This window comes from Coffea arabica, chromosome 8e (assembly GCF_036785885.1).
Source record: "Coffea arabica cultivar ET-39 chromosome 8e, Coffea Arabica ET-39 HiFi, whole genome shotgun sequence".
NCBI lineage: Eukaryota > Viridiplantae > Streptophyta > Magnoliopsida > Gentianales > Rubiaceae > Coffea > Coffea arabica.
In genome coordinates, this window is record NC_092324.1 from 52292894 (window position 1) to 52310488 (window position 17595).

Genomic DNA, 17595 nt, shown 5'->3' on the forward strand with positions numbered 1-17595 from the left:
ATCAAAACCTTAACCTCATAGGAGGTTTGTGTAATTTTACAAATTTCAGGGGCTAATGAAATTGTCAGAAATCTCATGGAAGGTTTCTAAAATTATCCCTATATTTTTCTTGTAATCTTCAAGTTTCCCAATTTCCTTCATGAAATGCATTTGCTTAAAAATATTAGTATTTAAGTAAAGTAAACCTAAGAGAAAAGTTTCCCAATTTCCTTGATGAATGCATTTGGTTAAAAATATTATTTAAGTCAAGCAAACCTAAGAGAATAAATACAGGGATAATTTCAAAAACCTCCCTTGAGGTTTTTCTCGAGATTTTAAAAATTTAAAAGATCTCTTACATCATAAAATTGGGCCCCAATGCAGTAATACTTACACCAAACCTAGTAAAATGACTACTTACAAGGTGTTTTGGCAATTATGTGGATTAAATTAGTAGTTAACCGAATAAATAGAAATTATCACAATTCAGAACTAAGAAAAAATTTCTAATTTGTCATTAGAAAAAGGCGCCAATTTTTAAATAATCACAATTTTGAATTAAAAATTTCCAGACTTGCAATTAATATTGGAATATTTGTTCCTGGTGTTGAATAATGTTAGTGAATTCCAGGATCCACCTTTAAGGATTGAAACTACCATATTTTGTTATTTTAATTTGTGGTTGAAATTAGTTTGGTTTCTTGCTATGTCTTTAGTGATTCTATATTTATTCTTGGATCTAAACCCTTTGGAATTTGATCTCCAATTTTTTGTTGTTGTTGCTAGTATATAAGTGTTCTTCGAAGTAGTTGTTGCAAATAGTTGCAAAAGCTTGAAGTTGATGCCTTGCATTTGCCCACGTTTTGCAATTATACCTCTTGGTTTTTAATTTTATTAAAATAATATATGTTTTTGCATTAGATTAACTAACTAAGGCATTTTTGAAATTACATATTGTATTCTCTCTTCTGAACTAATTATTTATTTTTTTTATTTTATTCTTTGAATTAGGCTTGACCTGTTACACGTCAACCTTTTTCTAGAAGAGGTGTCTGCAATTTTTAAAACTTTGAGGGAAGCCAGTGTAACTTTTAGAAACCGCATGGGAGGTTTTCGAAATTATTCCATGGCTATATCAAGAAGTGAAAGGGGAAAAGAAAAGGACCAATATAGGAACAAGTGTGGGGACATAAAAAAACACCGAAGTAGATGACAACAAGCACACAAGTTGTTGTTTCCGCTAATTTGGGAGTTCTCTGCAATTCGTCACCACAAAACCCATAAATATTCTCAAAACTGCATCATCGCCAACAACATCAACACTTACGTAACCCAAATTGAGTGAAAAAAAAAGCTTATATCATTTTTGCTTTTTTACTTTTTGATTTATGAACTTTGAAAAGTACGAAGTAGAAAACAAACGGGCTGCTGGGAATTTTGGCAAGCGTTAATGAAACAGTGAGAAAGGGCATTATGAGAGGGAGATGAAGGGATATTGGCATGGAGATCCCGCCAACGTAAAGCTTCCAAATGAAGGTCACCCCGTCAAGCAGAAGAGTCTGCCATTATTCTTTTCAGTTTTGTGTATTGTTGTCTTGTTCTGCTCAAAATTTCGTGTCGCCGGTAATGATGAAGGTATAATATTTCTTCTTTCTCTGTTATACACTTAAGAATTGGATCTTTTCTGTAAAGCCGTTATCTTTTTTTCTTTCTTAACTATTCTATCTTCTTTTTTTTTTACCCGAGTTGTTAAATATGACTTCATTGTGCAGCCCGAGTCCTTACTTGCAAAATTTGGGAACTCATTTAGTGAATGCTAATACCAGTTAAGTTGGTTTTTGTTGAATTAGTGAATGCTTCTTTGCTAGTATAGAAAGCTTTGCTAGTCTTTAATTTTCATTTTGGCTTGCTTTTATTCTGACGTTTAAACTAGAATCTCTTTTGATAAGATCTTTCACATTTTCCTTTTTCCTTTTCTGCTAAAAATAATATTTTTTATGGCATAAAGGCTAATGGAGCTTGCCTTTACAAAATTGTTCAAGATTGCTTCTTCAACTGATTAAATAGATCTCGAATTCAGTCTTAGTTTATTTTTAAAGCCCTGCTGGACAAGCATAAATCTTGGAATTTTTTACTCTGACTCGAATACTAATCAACTCAAGTTTGAACAAAATTTAAAGCTAGGATGAAAATAATTCAGATCAAGTTTGATCAATAGGCTTGTTTTACCATTGATCACCTGTAGGTCTTCAACTTGGTTTTTGGTTCAATTACCAAGTTAGGCTGTCAGTGGAAGTTGACCAATTTTTCCAACTGAGAATGAAAAAAAAAAGCTTAAACTTTGCTTCTGAGATGTTAGGTTTGATGTTGCACTGGGGAGTAATTTGGCAATTTTATGTATGTTCTTGTTCAACTGTAGTAGTTGATGTGGGATTTATGCAGGAAAGCTGCTTGCTTATAATGAGAGCACGAGTAACTTCACTGATTGCAACAATAAGCTGTCAAATTGTACCTCTCCGCTTGTAGAAAATGAGATTAAGACTTATGCAAAATGCATGCCAGTGGAGTTTAATGTATGTGTAATTACTGATAATTCTTCCATCCATGACGATCATTGGAAAAAGCTCGAGTACTCACCTCGGAAAATTAGTCGACTGGAGGAGGTAATCTCTAGTGCTTTGGGAGACTCCAAATGCTCGTGTGAAGTAAAACAGCTGGAAATACATGAAGAAAATAGACCACAACAGTTAGAGAATGGAATAACTCATCTAGCTTATCCCAATCTGGAGGATTTCAGAAATATGACAGGGCAAAGTAAGGGCTCAAGTTCTCCAAGTCAGCTAATAAATGTCACCCAACGACTTGAGCCTGATGGAAAACCATACAATTATGCTGCAGCATCCAAGGGTGCTAAAGTGGTTGCTCATAATAAGGAAACAAATGGTGCAAGTAATGTACTGGGGAAGGATCATGATAAATATCTTCGAAACCCTTGTTCAGTTGGGGGGAAGTTCTTCGTGATTGAGCTTGCTGATGAGACTCTGGTCGATGCTGTCAAAATTGCAAATTTTGAGCATTATTCTGCTAACTTTAAAGAGTTTGAGCTATCTGGAAGTTTAGTTTACCCGACAGAGACATGGACTTCATTAGGGACTTTTGTAGCTGCAAATGTCAAGCATGCCCAATGTTTCAAGTTGCCTGAACCAAAATGGGTCAGGTACTTGAAGCTGAGTTTACTCAGTCATTATGGATCAGAATTTTACTGCACTCTAAGTCTTGTGGAGGTGTATGGTGTTGATGCCATCGAGCAGATGCTTGAGGATCTTATTGTGACTTCTAAGGAGTCTCCAACAAATGCATTGCCCAATCGAAATTCAACAGCATCTTTAAGAGTACCAGACCCTGGTTCCAGCAACAATCAAGTAGACGATGTTGTTCAAAGTGTTGTTGAGCCTGCGGGCAAGGCTATAGATAGTGTTAAAGAGGAAGTTAGCATAGATATGCCAAGGAAATCAGCGACCATTAGTAGCAGTCCTGATCCCATCCTGAATGTTAGGCAACAGCCTAATGGAAGAGTTCATGCTGATGCTGCTGTAAAGATTTTATTACAGAGAGTGAGATCACTGGAGTTGAACCTGTCTGTGCTGGAGGAGTACATCAAAGAGCTGAACAGAAGGCAGGGGAACATTCTTCCTGACCTTGAGAAAGAAATGGTTAAAATTTCACTGCTTCTGGAGAGCAGTAAATTGGAGATAAAATATCTCTTGGAATGGAAGGGAACCATGGTAAGCACGACTACAGACTGATATTTGGAGAGGAATTTCTGCACTCATTAACTTTCTAACTTTAATTCTTTTTGCAGGAGAAAGGAATTACTGACCTTGAATCATGGAAAGCTACTATAGCAGCCCAGTTGGACTTGTTGATCCAAGAAAATGGCCTTCTAAGGTTGGACTTAGATTGTGCAACCTATTCTTACTCGTGTTCTTTTTCTGATTTTTTGTTTATTCTTTGATGTATATTTTACATGTTCACTAAGGAGAAGGCTTTTAACTGTTTTCGTAGTTATTACTGCTATAAAGATTAGACATGAGAATTTGAGAATAAAGAAATTCAAATGCTATTGATGTGGCATTATCTTCAAAATTTGTTGTTGAATATGCATTAGATGTATCATCGAATGATTTTTCATTATCTATTCTACAAACTAGATATAGGTACATGGTCCATAACATGGTGCATCATATTTATTATATCAACACTGCTGTTTTCAAACTCTTTATAGTCCACGGAGAGCCTTATGGTTTGAAGAGAGTGGCATGCTTCTCTGAAATTATATTCAGTAGAAAACAGATTTAAAACAGCCAAGTGAGTGCAGAAAACAATTTTATTTCATGAAGGTGTAATGCAAATCCTTCTGTACCCAGAACTTCTTCAGATGATAAAAGTAGAATTTAGCGGTCCCAAAAGGTTGGTAACGGCAGATAGTTCATATAGTTCAAATACGAGTTATCTTTGGTTCTGCTACTAGTAAACAAATAAAATTATGGTCATTTGGTTCTTTGCACTTATATCCATTGAATTCAGTTTTAGCTCAGCGGATGGTAAAATCTAGTGTAACGTTTATGTCAACACTGTGTAGAACAATTTTCTCGGGACGCTTGCTCGCTGCTGAAAGAATTTGAATGTCCATCTGCTGAAAATTTTCTGATAGACATGTTTGTAAAACACCATAACCTTACCACGTCAAGCTCTGTGTGATCAGTGTTCTGCATTTGCTAAAAGAGAAGAATTGATGCTTTGGTCACTCTTCAAGTCCTGTGAGAAGAAAGAAACTTGGTGATTGATCCTTGTAAAGGAGCTGCTTTGCTTCTAGAGCATTAGCTGATTATCTGCTAATCCACTTGTAGTAGAAGTAGCTAATTTGGAATTCGGATTAGCATTCTTAATATGGGTTTCATTCTATCTTTGGAGAAGATATACCTACCTTTTGTTTGATTTCCAGTTGATTTCTTTCTCGCTTTTCTTACCTCAAATTAAATTTGCAGATTAGATGTCGAAAAGGTCACAACAGATCAAGCGAGTCTGGAAAAGAAGGAAATCGCGGTTTTAGCAATAAGCTTCTCATTTGCATGTGCTGCAGTTCTACAGTTAGTTTTGAAAAGGAGTTTGACGATTTTTAGAGGCTCTAGCCCAGACGAGATCCCTCATGCTAGTACTAGTAGTAGCAGAGGATGGATTGTGATCCTTCTTAGTAGCGGTTTGACCATATTGATCATCTTACTTTAACGTTGTTAGCTTTGTAAATACAGAGGCACGTGCTTCTTTTTGTTTTTGTAACGTTGCTTTTGTCAGGTCAGTTTAAGCATTATATATATATATATATATATATATATATATATATATATATATATATATATCAGACAAATTTGTCTACTTTTTTTCCCCCCATTTTTGAAAGCGAAATATTGCAAAACTAGTACTCGTAGTAATCCACCTAAACGGAGCAAAAAATATAAACAATAGCACAAAGTATGCTGCTGCATAGTAAGGGAAAAAGATAAGATTTTGCAATTTCATTTGCAAGCTCGAGCCGCAAGTCCAGTTGAGTGAAAAAAGAAGGGGAGGAGAAAGGAGCTTTTCCAAGGTGTGATGATCTTGAGAACATCCATATGGGCAGCTGTTCACTTTGGGATTAACAATATTTAGGGATGGATTTAGCTGAAGTTAATTAAGGTCTCGTTTGGAGGTGGAATGTTATATAAAAAAACACTTCTTATACAAGTTCTTTTAATAGAAGTGCAAAATCTAAAATGCTCACCTTGGGATTAACAATAATATTTAGAGATGGGTTTAGTTGAAATTAATTAAGGTCCCGTTTGGAATTGGAATGTCATATAAAGAGACACTTATTATATAATAAGGGCTTTTGATAAAAAAAAATGCTTTTAAGTTATCAAAAATTGGATTTCTTAAATTATAAAAATTAGTTATCAAATATCATAATAAAGTACTTTTAGTACTTGAATTTGTCTTTTTTTTAAACGCACCATAACCTCAAACTGAGCCTCAATATTGAGGCCGTATTTAATAGTAATTTGAAGTCTTTTATGCTATTCCGCATTCTGGGACAGACAAGTCCAAGTAATAGACGGAGGCATATATTTCTAAATCATAAAGTTAGCCTAAGTTAGCCCCCGGGCTAGAGTGGGTGGTTGTAGCCCAGTTGGCGAGAGCCTTCGCACACGTTCGAATCCCAGGTAACCATTGGTGGGATGATGCTGGGCAGCCTCTCTCTCCATCCGCAGTGGGATTAGTTGGGGTCGTACGGTATTACCAGTCTATGAGCCCCAGATACTCACTGTGAGGACAAAAAAATAAATAAATAAATAAAGTTAGCCTAAGGTTTTAAGTAACCATTTGGCATTGGACCATTTACGCTGCAACCGTACATTTCTTACAAATTTGTCCAAACGGGTGTGACTTAATTATCATGAATATTTTATGTCATTTTCAGAAATGTGCATATATCTCTCAATATCTACGTTTTAAATTTTCCCTAATTAATTCCACCCAATTTACTCAGAAAAGAAAAAGAGGAAATCCACCTCCATAACTCCTCAAGTCCTTCCCCATTAATAAATAAATAAACAGAGAAAAAGAGAAGTAAATCAGACCCGAAAAGGACCCCACCATCCTCCCGTAACGCCTTCCCAACCTTCCTCTCCCGCACGCTACCAAGCCCACCAAAAATCTACAGAAAACAGACCCATAAACCGCTAGGGTTGCCAAAACCGCCGAGATTTCCAGGGAAGAAACCACTCCCCCGTCCTCATCACTCTCACCTGTTTGACACATTTTGCACGTGAAACTCGTCGCACCAGATTATTAGGGTTTTTCTCCCAATTTTGCCTAACTACTATACTCAAAACGAAGCGAGGATTTGTTTTTCATGTTAGGCGAAGAGTTCATGACTTATGAATGGAGATTATTATCTCTAATTTTTTCTCGAATAATTCGATTTTTCTCGCTGTTGCTGCCCTCTTGATTACCGCCCTAGGTTGCGTTTTCGGAACTCTCTTCACCGTTCGAACAAAAGCGAAATTTTCCGGCGGTTTCTGTTGCTCTTGTAAGGGTAATTCGGGAACTTTTCATACGACGGCGTATCTCAACGGTGTCATTACTGGTTTGGAGGACAATTCTAGGAGTGGGGAAGACGAAATGGTTGAGAAAGTGGCGGCGGTGGTGCCGCCGGAAAAGCAGTCCGGTGCTTCGATGATGGAGCAGTTGGTGCCGGAGATCACTACGCATGCTTTGAGTTACTTGGACTATCCGAGTTTGTGCAGGCTTTCCATGACTAATTCACAGATGCGTAAGGCTGCCAATGATGATAATGCATGGAAAGCTCTCTATCACAAGGTATTTATTTCTGGAATTTCTCTTTCTTCTCGAGCTTATATTTGGGGGGTTTTTTTTGGGTATGTTTTGATCTTAGACTGCAGTTTGCTGTTTTATTTTATTGTCGATTTGAAGGTTGAATTGCTTTTCTCAGTTTGAAAGGATTTTTAAAATTCTTGTTGGCCTATCTACCTACAATTTCTGATATTGGAACTGTGATTGATTAATTGTGGGAATTTGGCACTGTCAATTGGTGGTCTATATTGTTGTGTTGAGTAGTATGGGCTTAAGAATTGGATGAAATAAATTTTGGTTTTATAATGCAGAGTTTAGAAGTCATTTAAAACTTGGTGAGTTTCGTATTATAGTACAAGTGTTGAAGGTGGATTTGTGGAAAGGGGTTGTTCTAGATAATAAGGGGTAGAGTATTGATATGACTATAGAGATCTCCAGAAAGTGATTTAAATTTGCCACCAAGCTTATAGTAAGTGATTGTCACTTGAGTAGGTTTGTCATTATCTGGTGGTGTGTTTTAAGTCTACCTTTGTCTTTCTACTTGGTTGCCTCTCAGTTGTGCTTCAACAGGAATAAGTGATTGGGTTTGGGCAGCTGAGAGGAGATTGACTTCAATTTGGAGTGTGTAATGAGGGCTGAAGGTTTGTTGCAAGTCCTGTTTTATCTTTTATCCTTTTTGTTAAATTGACAATAGTAGGTTTCTCAATCTTGTTACTATACTGACAAAAAAGCGTTTAATGGTCTCTTGCTTTTCCTTGGCAGAAAAGGGAAGATTGTTTGGGTTAATTCAAAACAGTTAATAATTTAGTGAGGAAGGAAATTAGGAATGCATTTTGTTTCTTTTACTACCATTTTCTTTTTTAAACAATAATGAGATATGTTAAATAATATTATGTAGGCCAAGCCACAATGGTCGCCCTTCTACTACACGAAGAAGGATAAGGTTGTTGTCTCAGGCTTATATATATAGTGGTGTGTTGTGGATTGGGGATGGGTTTAACAGGATGCAGAGATGGAAGAGACATGAAGAAAACGAACTAAGCTGGGAATTTTCAAATTCTGATAATTTGCCTCTGGCAAAGCAAAGAGGTTATATTAGGTATTTGTAGGTAAAAGACATGACAACAAACGTCATCGTTCTTCTAGTGGAGAACACATTATGGTATTTATTGGATGGAACTTTGTTTGGGAAAGTTAATGGCACATTTATTAACTGGGAAGGTTATAGGAAAAATCATTCCTGATTCTGCTACCATACTGAGTAATCCATCTGATGAATTGGGTTTTGGGTTGATGGTGCTTTATATGCTCTTCTCTTTGATACTTTAGCCAGATGTTCCTGTTGCTGTAATCTGGTAGAACTTTTACCGGAAAATATGTTGATTAATTTTGTTCTTTTAGTGAGGATATCAAAATTCTGATCTTTGGTAGCTTCTTATTAACTAGTGAAATTACCGTTTGCTTTGGCAATGATTCTAGGAATTCTTTGAAAGGGTGAATAAATGTGTTTCTGTTTCCTCATGTAATTTCAGGATTTCACATTGGAGCAGGATAGTGTGATTCCAGTTAATGGATGGAAGGCCTATTATGCAGCTACAAGAGCCATTGTGAACATTAACAATGAATTTTTTCGCATCATTAAAGAAAGGTCACTTGCAGAAATGGGTCATTTCTGGCTAAATGCAGATTATGTGAAGTGTTTCCATGCTTCTGGAGAGTCCTTTACTGGGTAGGATGCTTCTTATTTCTTCAAAGAATCTTTGGTTTTCTTTCTATTTTTTTCCAGTTTATCTTGCAATTATTTGACCTTATGTTAGAAGTTGCATAAGTTTGCAATTTGAGTTGCTTCTTTTCCATTCATTGTGCTGGTTATGCCGTGCTTGCAGATTGTGATTGAGTTATACGCGGTGGCAGTTGTTTGAGTAAACAACGATAGAAATTCTAGGCATCTTTCTTCCCCCATTCTCCTCTCCTCTTGTATTGGCTTCTTTTTCTTCTTCTTTGTTTTTAGCTTCATTAATTCCGTTATATTATGCATCTGTTTTGTTACCATGTCATTTGAACACAAGTTTGTAGCCTAATTGCGGCTTGGACCTCTATGGTCACGTCACGCCTGATATAGATTACTGAATCTGATTTCTGTTCTGTGTTCTGTAAGCCGTTGCTTCTATGACTGTTTTTACGTATTGAAATACTCTGTAAGTAGCTTAACTTGTGTTACAATTTTTTCCCCATCTGGTTCACCCCGAAGTTATACAAACTATTAGGCAAGTAGTGAGTAGCCTAGAAAATTAAATCATGTCATGCGGTTCATCCAATGAAGCTGCTGTTGCTCTCCAGATATGTACCAGATGTAAGAGGAACTAATATCTTTCTTGTGCAGATACAGTGCGGTCATGCAAAGCTGGCAGCTAGCTTTTAACTGGGAGCAAGGTTTTAATTTTCAAGTTCAAGATGTAAGGGCACGGGTACTAACAGATATGGCTTGGGTAGCCATGAAAGCTTATGTTGACATGGAGACTGGGCCATTCAATGTGACTAATATATTTGAATTCCATAATGGAAGGTGGTACATGGTCCATCATCACACCTCAGTGATGATGGTAAATGGAGGCGCCGAACAACAAATGATGCAGGGTTAGGAAGCATAGTCTCAAAGCTTAAGTTACAAGGATGATGGTATTTATTAAAATTTGAAAGTGGTACAGTTTTTTTCTCTTCTTACGAGGGTCCCTTGTCTATGATTCCTTGGAAGATCCTATGTAACCTCTCTCTCTCTCTCCCCTCCCCCCCACCCCACCCCACCCCAAGGCCCCGGTTTTTGGAAGATTTTCTTAACCTCAGTTTTCACCTTTTTGATGGTAAAGAAGCTACCATCTTGCTTCTAAAAGTGGTTTACTAGTGCTGATTTCAATTCGGATCAGTAATTGAGCAATCTTTGAGTAAGTACAGCTTTGTTAGAAACTTCATGCGACTTTGAAAATGAAGCGTAAGATTGTATCTCTTTCATGTTGTCTTTTGTACTTCAGGAGAAATGTAGACCCACTGCACTCATTTATCTTGGCTATTTATGCGCATCTCTGAATGACTCACATTTCCGATGTGATTGCCTAGAGGTTGCGTGATATTTTAATTAACAATTTCTATGCTGGGAAACTACCAGGTGATAATGTCTCCACTGTAGCCTTTGATTATGCTGCCGGTGTGGAACAGAAGCCTTGTGATCAGCTGCCTCAATGTCGCTGGCTAGCAACGCCGTTGAATTTCACTCTGGTTGATTTCATCTAGGGATCTAGAATGATTGGATTTTTTTAAGATGGTACGGATGTTTGCAACTTGGATATAGGATACTTTCTTCTTTTTCTTTCGGCCTGAGCTTCACCCTCTTTTTTTTTTTTTGTAGGGTCAGATCTCCATTGTCTATATAAAGCCCAATTATCACCTATTTCTGGGCATAAGGCATAGACATTCTTCTCATCCGTAGATAGCACTCTTAACTGATGAGAGAAGGGTCCGGTGCTTGTGAACAATTTTTTCACCTTTTTCTCACCCTTCTTGCACTGTTGGAATTTGCTGCTGGTGAAATGTTAAAAAAAAAAAAAAGAGGTTCCATGGTCTAGTTCAATGAAACCTTCTACGATTCCTCCGCTGTTTAGCAAACACGTCCATTCTGATATTTTGGTTTCAAGATTAATGTAAGGGCATCTGAGTGCAGTGCAGTAGTCTGATGGTGTATTGACGTAATATCTACTGTACTGTATATAAAGCTTGAGGAAAGGGTTTGGATTAACATTGAAATTAACATTTATCTTCACTTTATGAGCTTTTTTTTTTATACCCATGACTATTTTTATTTTTAACTATTTAAGTATATGTTTTTAATATAATTATTCCTTCTTCAATAACAAAAATTTTATTTAAAATATATAATCATAAATATTATGTATTTTTTGATTGCATATACATTGGGTTTGCATTGAACACTAGTTAGTACAGTGATTCAGCTTTTTTTATCATTCTATATTTCTTTTACCAGTTCAAAGGAGTTTATGAGTATGAGCATTACTGTTATTTACAGTTGTATTACAATAATTTATATAAAATTGTAAGTTAGTGAATGAAGAAGTTTTAGTGTCTAATATGAAATATGTTTATTTTAGCATTATAAACAGTTATTTTAAATCACAAGAAAGTAATTAGGACCCTCAGACCAATAACTCCAATCATTACAAGAATCGAATTATTACAGTTGCTCACCTCTACTAGACAAAAAGCATCACAGTTTCTTGATATCCCGGTGTTCACAAACACACACAATCCCTGCTAAACATGAATTGTACATGTATTTTATAGTTCAGGACTTGATGTGTAGCATGCAAGACACTTACTTAAAAGCTTGAATTTCCTTAACTATCTATCTCAGCCTCAGAAAACAAAAGAGAATTACCTTTGCACCACTAATTTGTAAATTTTGGGGGAAAAAAAGAGCATACCACGTACATGATACACCCCCATTCGTCAAGAAGGAAAATATAATCACCAAGCCAGCAGTAAATCTTGGGGGAAAGAAAAAGTATTCTGAGAATTTGCGGCTGTTAGCTCTCTTATCTTTCTCTCTTGCAGAGTCATTGAGAAAGAGAGAGAGAGAGAGAGGATGACCGCCACTACCACCAGCAGCAGCAGAGTCTCCGCTTTCTTCTCTGTACCGATAAAACTATCCAACCAACTCCAAGCAACGGTGCACAACAAGCAAGTCATTTTCATTCCAAAACTGCAAACTTTCTCCATTGCCCAAGCAAAAAAAACTCCTTCAGTAAAGCTCAGTCCTTTGCTCCGCTTTGCTTCAACATCTTCATCACCTGCTGTTGAAGAAGAAGAGGGTCAAGAAAAAGGAGATGAGTTTCCCCATTCAGATAATCATGAGGTTCTTCTCCAATCTGGATCATCCACACTTCTACAAGAACCTCAGACTCCACCCTCTGTGAGGTATCTCTTTAACTTGAGATTGATCACCTTTTACTTCTTGGAACTCTTCTTGGTCTTAAAGAATTAGTCCACTTTAGAGTTTAGATTTTGTTACGAATGTGTCCTAATACTTTGTTAACTTGTTGAAAATCAATCAAATTGATCACAATTTGATTATTTGTGGTCGGATTTTTGGGGAAATGAATTCCTATCCGTGGAATGCACGTTATTTGCCATGTGTGATTTTCTTTTATCTTTTAAACCTCAAGAAATGAGTAATGAATTGAACTCAGATTACGTGAAAATTAAAGATGTCTTCCAATGCAGTTTAAAGGAGGTTATTAGCCTCTTGAATAAAATTTTCAGAAGAGGGATACGACTAGGATGGAGGGAAGGGATGGTAGGAATCACCAGAATGGTGATAGGGCAATAATATTAGTTGATACTTAGTGAGGTGGGGAAATTTTCTGTGAAAGGAATGTAGTTGTTGAAGTTGGATAGAATTTTGGATGCTTAGCTTTGTATTCTAATTTAGTTTAAAGTTTCTCTTCGTTCTTTTATGCTACTGAGGATTGAGAATATGTGCCCACAGGGGCTGTCAGGTATGTGGGAAAGAGGAAATTGAAAGGGGCTGTAATGGTGAAGGAAGAATTCAAGGGGGGATAGCAACAGTACCAGGTTTTGGTTGGTGGCCAATAAAGGCATACCGGCCTTGCCCAAGTTTTGTGGCTACTGGTGGTAGATATAGGCGGACTGGACAAAGCATGGATGATATTGGATTTGGGGGAGGCGGGAGAGAAGCTTCAGCTGGGAACGACAGAAATGCTCAATCAAGGTATACCTTAACGAGACTACTACTTCTTACGCAGTGTTGTGTCTTGTTTCGAAATTGAAAATTTTGGTCTGGAAGAATTGAGATTGGCTTCAGTCATTTTGAGCTTCGTGTTTTATCTTGCAACTAGTAGAAAGTTGGGGTTTTTGTCTCGCTACAACTAGTCTGATTAGCATCTTGGATGGTGGGAATTGGGAAAACTAAGTCATGTTTTTTAAGGTGATATACATTGCATGATCTTTTGGAGTCTTTGTTAATCTGAGAGCAGATCCTCAGCATTCAACCAGTATTAATGCCTTGACAAATCAGTTATGTTCCGGAAATTGCTAGGTAGTAGTTCTTTCTTCCGTTGAGCCATCAGAAGCTGCAAGCTTTATCTATTGGTTTCTTGATCAGCAACTCTTTCCATAACGAGCCGTATATCATTACTTCCTGCTCTCTATTTGCTTTGTCTAATAATCCTCAACGGTATTTACTGACAAACATTTGTGTGCCGTAAAATCTTGCAGCAAGAAGAAACAAGGACCAACGAAATTCAAGCCCTAACAGTGGAAGAAACAAGGAACAAGGAAATTCAAGCGCTAACAGCGGAGTTGGGAGCTTACTTGCTTTCTTTCTTCTACCTTTCATATTTCAAATCGGTAGCAGTGGAGTTGGAGGGCAAACATAGTAATGGCTCTAAACGTTGTATATTATCCTGGTCAGAATTACTTCGGTACCTACTGAGAAACATGATTAATTAATCGTCCTACTGCTCGCTAATTGTAGTTGCTAGAAAGTTGAAGGTATTTATATGGCCATCCTTTATTGTTAGTATCATGTATTTAAACCTCAACGGAAGTGGATAAGACTTTCGTTCTGAGAACAGTTTAGCTTCAAATGGAAGTATTCGACCTCTTTTCTTTCAAGTATAAACTATGAATGACGTTGCTATGAACAGTTTAGCTTCAAATTGTACTAACAGATAACAGATTGCAGCGACACTTTTGCCCATTTTTTCTCCCCTTTTCCTTCCTGCGAGGAAATTGCAGCAGCATCAATGGACAACTTTTCCCATTATAATCCCTATTCCATTGGCCAAATGCAAGCTTCAATATTCCAGGATTTTTTTTACACGCTTCTTGGAGCTCACTTGGATCAATTACATCCTTAAAAAACCGTTATCATGGAAAATTTAAGACCTTGCGAGTCTCCTTATTGTTAGTCTCACTGTGCAAGAATTGAAGTTAAAATTCAAATTGGTATTACGTGTCATGCATCATATACATTAGTGTATATATTGTCAATGCATACTGTGAATACATATAAAATTGTATGTGTTTAAGTTAACACATCACAGCTAGGGTGATATGCATTTGCTATACTTTTTAGTACTCATAATGACTTAATTGTATCTCGTTAATGTTTAGGTTTTGAGAATCATGGGGGTTAGACGAATCTATTAGTTAACATTCATCTTTAGTAAGTGAACTAATTGGGCTGACTTGGGCCAGGTAAAAAATTCTCCTCATTTAGACAGCCCAGTGCAAGTCACCTATAGAACAACAAAAACCGGCTTTTCTCCGTGATTCAGCAACAGGGGAACGGAATGCTCACCGGAAGTTTCCTCTAAATACTACTGTACCTTTCTCTTTACCTGATTCAGCTAAAACCCACGAAAGAATTCCCTCTCCACTTTACTCCTCTGCTGATCGATTTCCCCTTTCCTCAAAAAATAAGGTGGAAAATAAAAATAAGAACCTACATAACGACTATAGCCCTCGTGATTTTCGGTTTGGAAAAGAAAAAGAGATTGAAATTTTGAAAATGGACTCAGAAACTGAAAAGAGAATCGAAGAAACCGTATTAGAAATCCTGAGGAACTCCAACATGGACGAAGCCACCGAATACATGATCCGACAGGCCGCATCCGAAAAGCTCGGGTTAGACCTCTCCTACCCACCCCGTAAGAAATTCGTCCGCCAGGTCGTCAATTCTTACCTCACCGAACAGAACGCTAAAGCAGCAGCAGAACACCAACAGCAGCAAAACGACGCCGAAGAAGAAGAAGAGGACGACGACGACGACGAAGAAGATGAAGATAATGATAAAAAGAAGCGAAAAGCCGGTGACAAAGAGTATGATGACGAAGGCGATCTCATTATTTGCAGAGTAAGTATGAGATTACGATGATATGCTGCTTTGCGGTTTTTTCTTCCTTTTTTTTAATGTTTAATTTGATTTTTTTCCCTCTCAATTACATGTGGACTAATTTGTGATTGAATACCAGTTATCCAAGAGTAGAAGGGTGACGTTGACGGAGTTTAGAGGAAGGACATTGGTGTCTATAAGAGAGTACTACAGCAAAGGAGGCAAAGATCTACCTACGTCCAAAGGTAAAACTATTATACTCGGAGTTGTTTTGCATTTTGCTAAATTTGTTCCTTGTGCTGTAAAATTCTGAATATATGAAGTTGTTATGATTGTTGATATAGCGTGTTGGATTATATGAAACGAGCTGAAAACCCTCAGGCAACTGAATTTGATACTCTAATAATAGTAGTATAAAATTGGCTCTTTGCCTGCTTGATAATCTAATAATAGTAGTTCAAGCTATTTTCTAGTCCGTACTAGAAGTATTTGTTTTATTAGATGATGTTTGTATATTGGCTTTGTGTTGGTGATCCTTTGCATGCTCAAATTAACTTGTTTGGTCAGTTATCTGTGTGTTTAAATGTGTTCTGTATGTAGGGTATATTTTAATTCTGTGTGTTAATTCTACTGTTTGAGCATCAGTCTTGTCTAACAAAACGAGCCTTCAGTCTGGAAGCTTTTTCATTCTGCATATTATCTGATTATTATCATTTTTGTTTTAGCTTGATAGTTGATATATAAGGAATGTGTGTATATTGTTTTAAGCATTGCAGAGATAACTTGTTTGGTCAGTTATCTGTGTGTTTAAATGTGTTCTGTATGTAGGGTATATTTTAATTCTGTGTGTTAATTCTACTGTTTGAGCATCAGTCTTGTCTAACAAAACGAGCCTTCAGTCTGGAAGCTTTTTCATTCTGCATATTATCTGATTATTATCATTTTTGTTTTAGCTTGATAGTTGATATATAAGGAATGTGTGTATATTGTTTTAAGCATTGCAGAGATAACTTGTTTGGTCAGTTATCTGTGTGTTTAAATGTGTTCTGTATGTAGGGTATATTTTAATTCTGTGTGTTAATTCTACTGTTTGAGCATCAGTCTTGTCTAACAAAACGAGCCCTCAGTCTGGAAGCTTTTTCATTCTGCATATTATCTGATTATTATCATTTTTGTTTTAGCTTGATAGTTGATATATAAGGAATGTGTGTATATTGTTTTAAGCATTGCAGAGATATTGCATGTGCTTTGTGCTTTCATTCAGCTTGCTGCCATTTATGGGAGTAAAGGTAGAAAAGAAGCATGAGAAATAGCAAGGTAACATCGGTGGGGTTCTGATAATTTTGAAGGGCAGTTACATGTTGTATGTGTAACCTGGTTTCTCTTGCCTTGTCGTTCTCAATATTCCGACTGTCAATTATTTTTTTGGTGTTTTCCTTTAAAATATACGTATAATGCATCATCATACATATGAACATCAATGTGCAGTTCACTTCCAAGTAAACATGCATATGTACAATGTGCTTCATTGAAAGAAATCTAAAACTGAGAAGGCTAGACAAAGAGTTGAAGGTAAATGGAAGTTTTAAGGTGTGCGGATATGTGAAGCTGAGATGGCCTTGGTAATCGAGCTTATAATATGTGTTTTTGTCACCATCTTCTGCTAAATATGACTGAATTGATCAAAACTTTCTCATTTTTTTTTCCATATTGCAGGAATAAGCTTGACTGCTGAGCAGTGGGCATCCTTCTCAAAAAATGTACCTGCAATAGAGAAAGCTATCAAGAAAATGAAGTCAAGGTTGGATTGAGTGAAAATGTACCGGCTGCTGGTTGTGGAGGGTTGGTTTGCACTTTGTACTGCTTTTTGAATGTCAAGTTATTTTCTGGATGTGGAAGCCCTTTGAAGTTGTAGTTGTTCTGTTTTAAGTTGCTAGGGCGCCCTTGCAATGTCCTCTTTTTTTGTTCGATGGACATTAGAACATACACGTTTATGTAGACACATTGTTATTGGTAATGTTAAGTAGCTAAATCCTTTCTCATAGCAAGTGGTTGCGCTCCCTCCCCACCCCCTCCCCCCAACAAAAACAACAACATTTTTGGCGGGGTGTGTGCGTTCGGAAATCCTTGCGCAGAGCCCATTTATATCAAAAGGAATCTGGGGGTTGCTGTGATTTGAGAACCAGATGTCGTCTGTGAGCTGAATTTGTCTGGCTTTTCTGATATTGGCGTGCATCTATGACCTGGCAAGGTACGCCTTGAGTGGGAGTAACGGT

At 37.0% G+C, this 17595-nt stretch overlaps 3 protein-coding genes across 8 annotated transcripts; all 3 read left to right on the plus strand.

Moving 5' to 3' along the window:
- The first annotated feature begins 1166 nt into the window (after positions 1-1166).
- LOC113702966 (SUN domain-containing protein 5) lies at positions 1167-5338 on the plus strand. 3 transcript variants are annotated; one of them, XM_027224158.2, is made up of 5 exons: positions 1482-1614; positions 1752-1804; positions 2422-3764; positions 3842-3927; positions 5028-5338. In XM_027224158.2, exons 3-5 carry the CDS (start codon positions 2535-2537, stop codon positions 5266-5268), a joined length of 1557 nt encoding a protein of 518 aa, XP_027079959.1. In that variant the 5' UTR covers positions 1482-1614; positions 1752-1804; positions 2422-2534; the 3' UTR covers positions 5269-5338. The 3 variants fall into 3 exon arrangements, with proteins under 3 accessions (XP_027079958.1, XP_071918067.1, XP_027079959.1); XM_027224157.2 differs by lacking the exon at positions 1752-1804 and having other exon boundaries at positions 1167-1614; XM_072061966.1 differs by lacking the exon at positions 1752-1804 and having other exon boundaries at positions 1474-1614; positions 2604-3764.
- A 1221-nt stretch (positions 5339-6559) lies between these two features.
- Positions 6560-14126, plus strand: LOC113702890 (F-box protein SKIP8). Of its 4 annotated transcripts, none has more exons than XM_027224050.2 (7): positions 6612-7398; positions 8925-9121; positions 9776-10094; positions 10556-10711; positions 10796-12378; positions 12950-13192; positions 13699-14126. In XM_027224050.2, exons 1-3 carry the CDS (start codon positions 6961-6963, stop codon positions 10032-10034), a joined length of 894 nt encoding a protein of 297 aa, XP_027079851.1. In that variant the 5' UTR covers positions 6612-6960; the 3' UTR covers positions 10035-10094; positions 10556-10711; positions 10796-12378; positions 12950-13192; positions 13699-14126. The 4 variants fall into 4 exon arrangements, with proteins under 4 accessions (XP_071916976.1, XP_071916979.1, XP_027079851.1 ...); XM_072060877.1 differs by having other exon boundaries at positions 9776-10071; XM_072060875.1 differs by having other exon boundaries at positions 6560-7398; positions 9776-10711.
- A 534-nt stretch (positions 14127-14660) lies between these two features.
- LOC113703071 (RNA polymerase II transcriptional coactivator KELP-like) lies at positions 14661-17363 on the plus strand. The gene is made up of 3 exons (XM_027224290.2): positions 14661-15340; positions 15459-15564; positions 17036-17363. The coding sequence occupies exons 1-3, from the start codon at positions 14996-14998 to the stop codon at positions 17128-17130; spliced, it is 546 nt and encodes a 181-aa protein (XP_027080091.1). The 5' UTR covers positions 14661-14995; the 3' UTR covers positions 17131-17363.
- The last annotated feature ends 232 nt before the right edge of the window (positions 17364-17595 follow it).

Bases quoted from the DNA above. Each gene is read 5' to 3' on its own strand.
- LOC113703071 (XM_027224290.2), top strand. From the start codon at position 14,996: ATGGACTCAGAAACTGAAAAGAGAATCGAAGAAACCGTATTAGAAATC. The intron at 15,341-15,458 runs GTAAGTATGAGA...ATTGAATACCAG, and splicing joins GCGATCTCATTATTTGCAGA to TTATCCAAGAGTAGAAGGGT. The intron at 15,565-17,035 runs GTAAAACTATTA...TCCATATTGCAG, and splicing joins AGATCTACCTACGTCCAAAG to GAATAAGCTTGACTGCTGAG.
- LOC113702966 (XM_027224157.2), top strand. From the start codon at position 1,464: ATGAAGGGATATTGGCATGGAGATCCCGCCAACGTAAAGCTTCCAAAT. The intron at 1,615-2,421 runs GTATAATATTTC...GGATTTATGCAG, and splicing joins TGTCGCCGGTAATGATGAAG to GAAAGCTGCTTGCTTATAAT. The intron at 3,765-3,841 runs GTAAGCACGACT...TTCTTTTTGCAG, and splicing joins TGGAATGGAAGGGAACCATG to GAGAAAGGAATTACTGACCT.
- LOC113702890 (XM_072060875.1), top strand. From the start codon at position 6,961: ATGGAGATTATTATCTCTAATTTTTTCTCGAATAATTCGATTTTTCTC. The intron at 7,399-8,924 runs GTATTTATTTCT...ATGTAATTTCAG, and splicing joins GGAAAGCTCTCTATCACAAG to GATTTCACATTGGAGCAGGA. The intron at 9,122-9,775 runs GTAGGATGCTTC...TTTCTTGTGCAG, and splicing joins TCTGGAGAGTCCTTTACTGG to ATACAGTGCGGTCATGCAAA.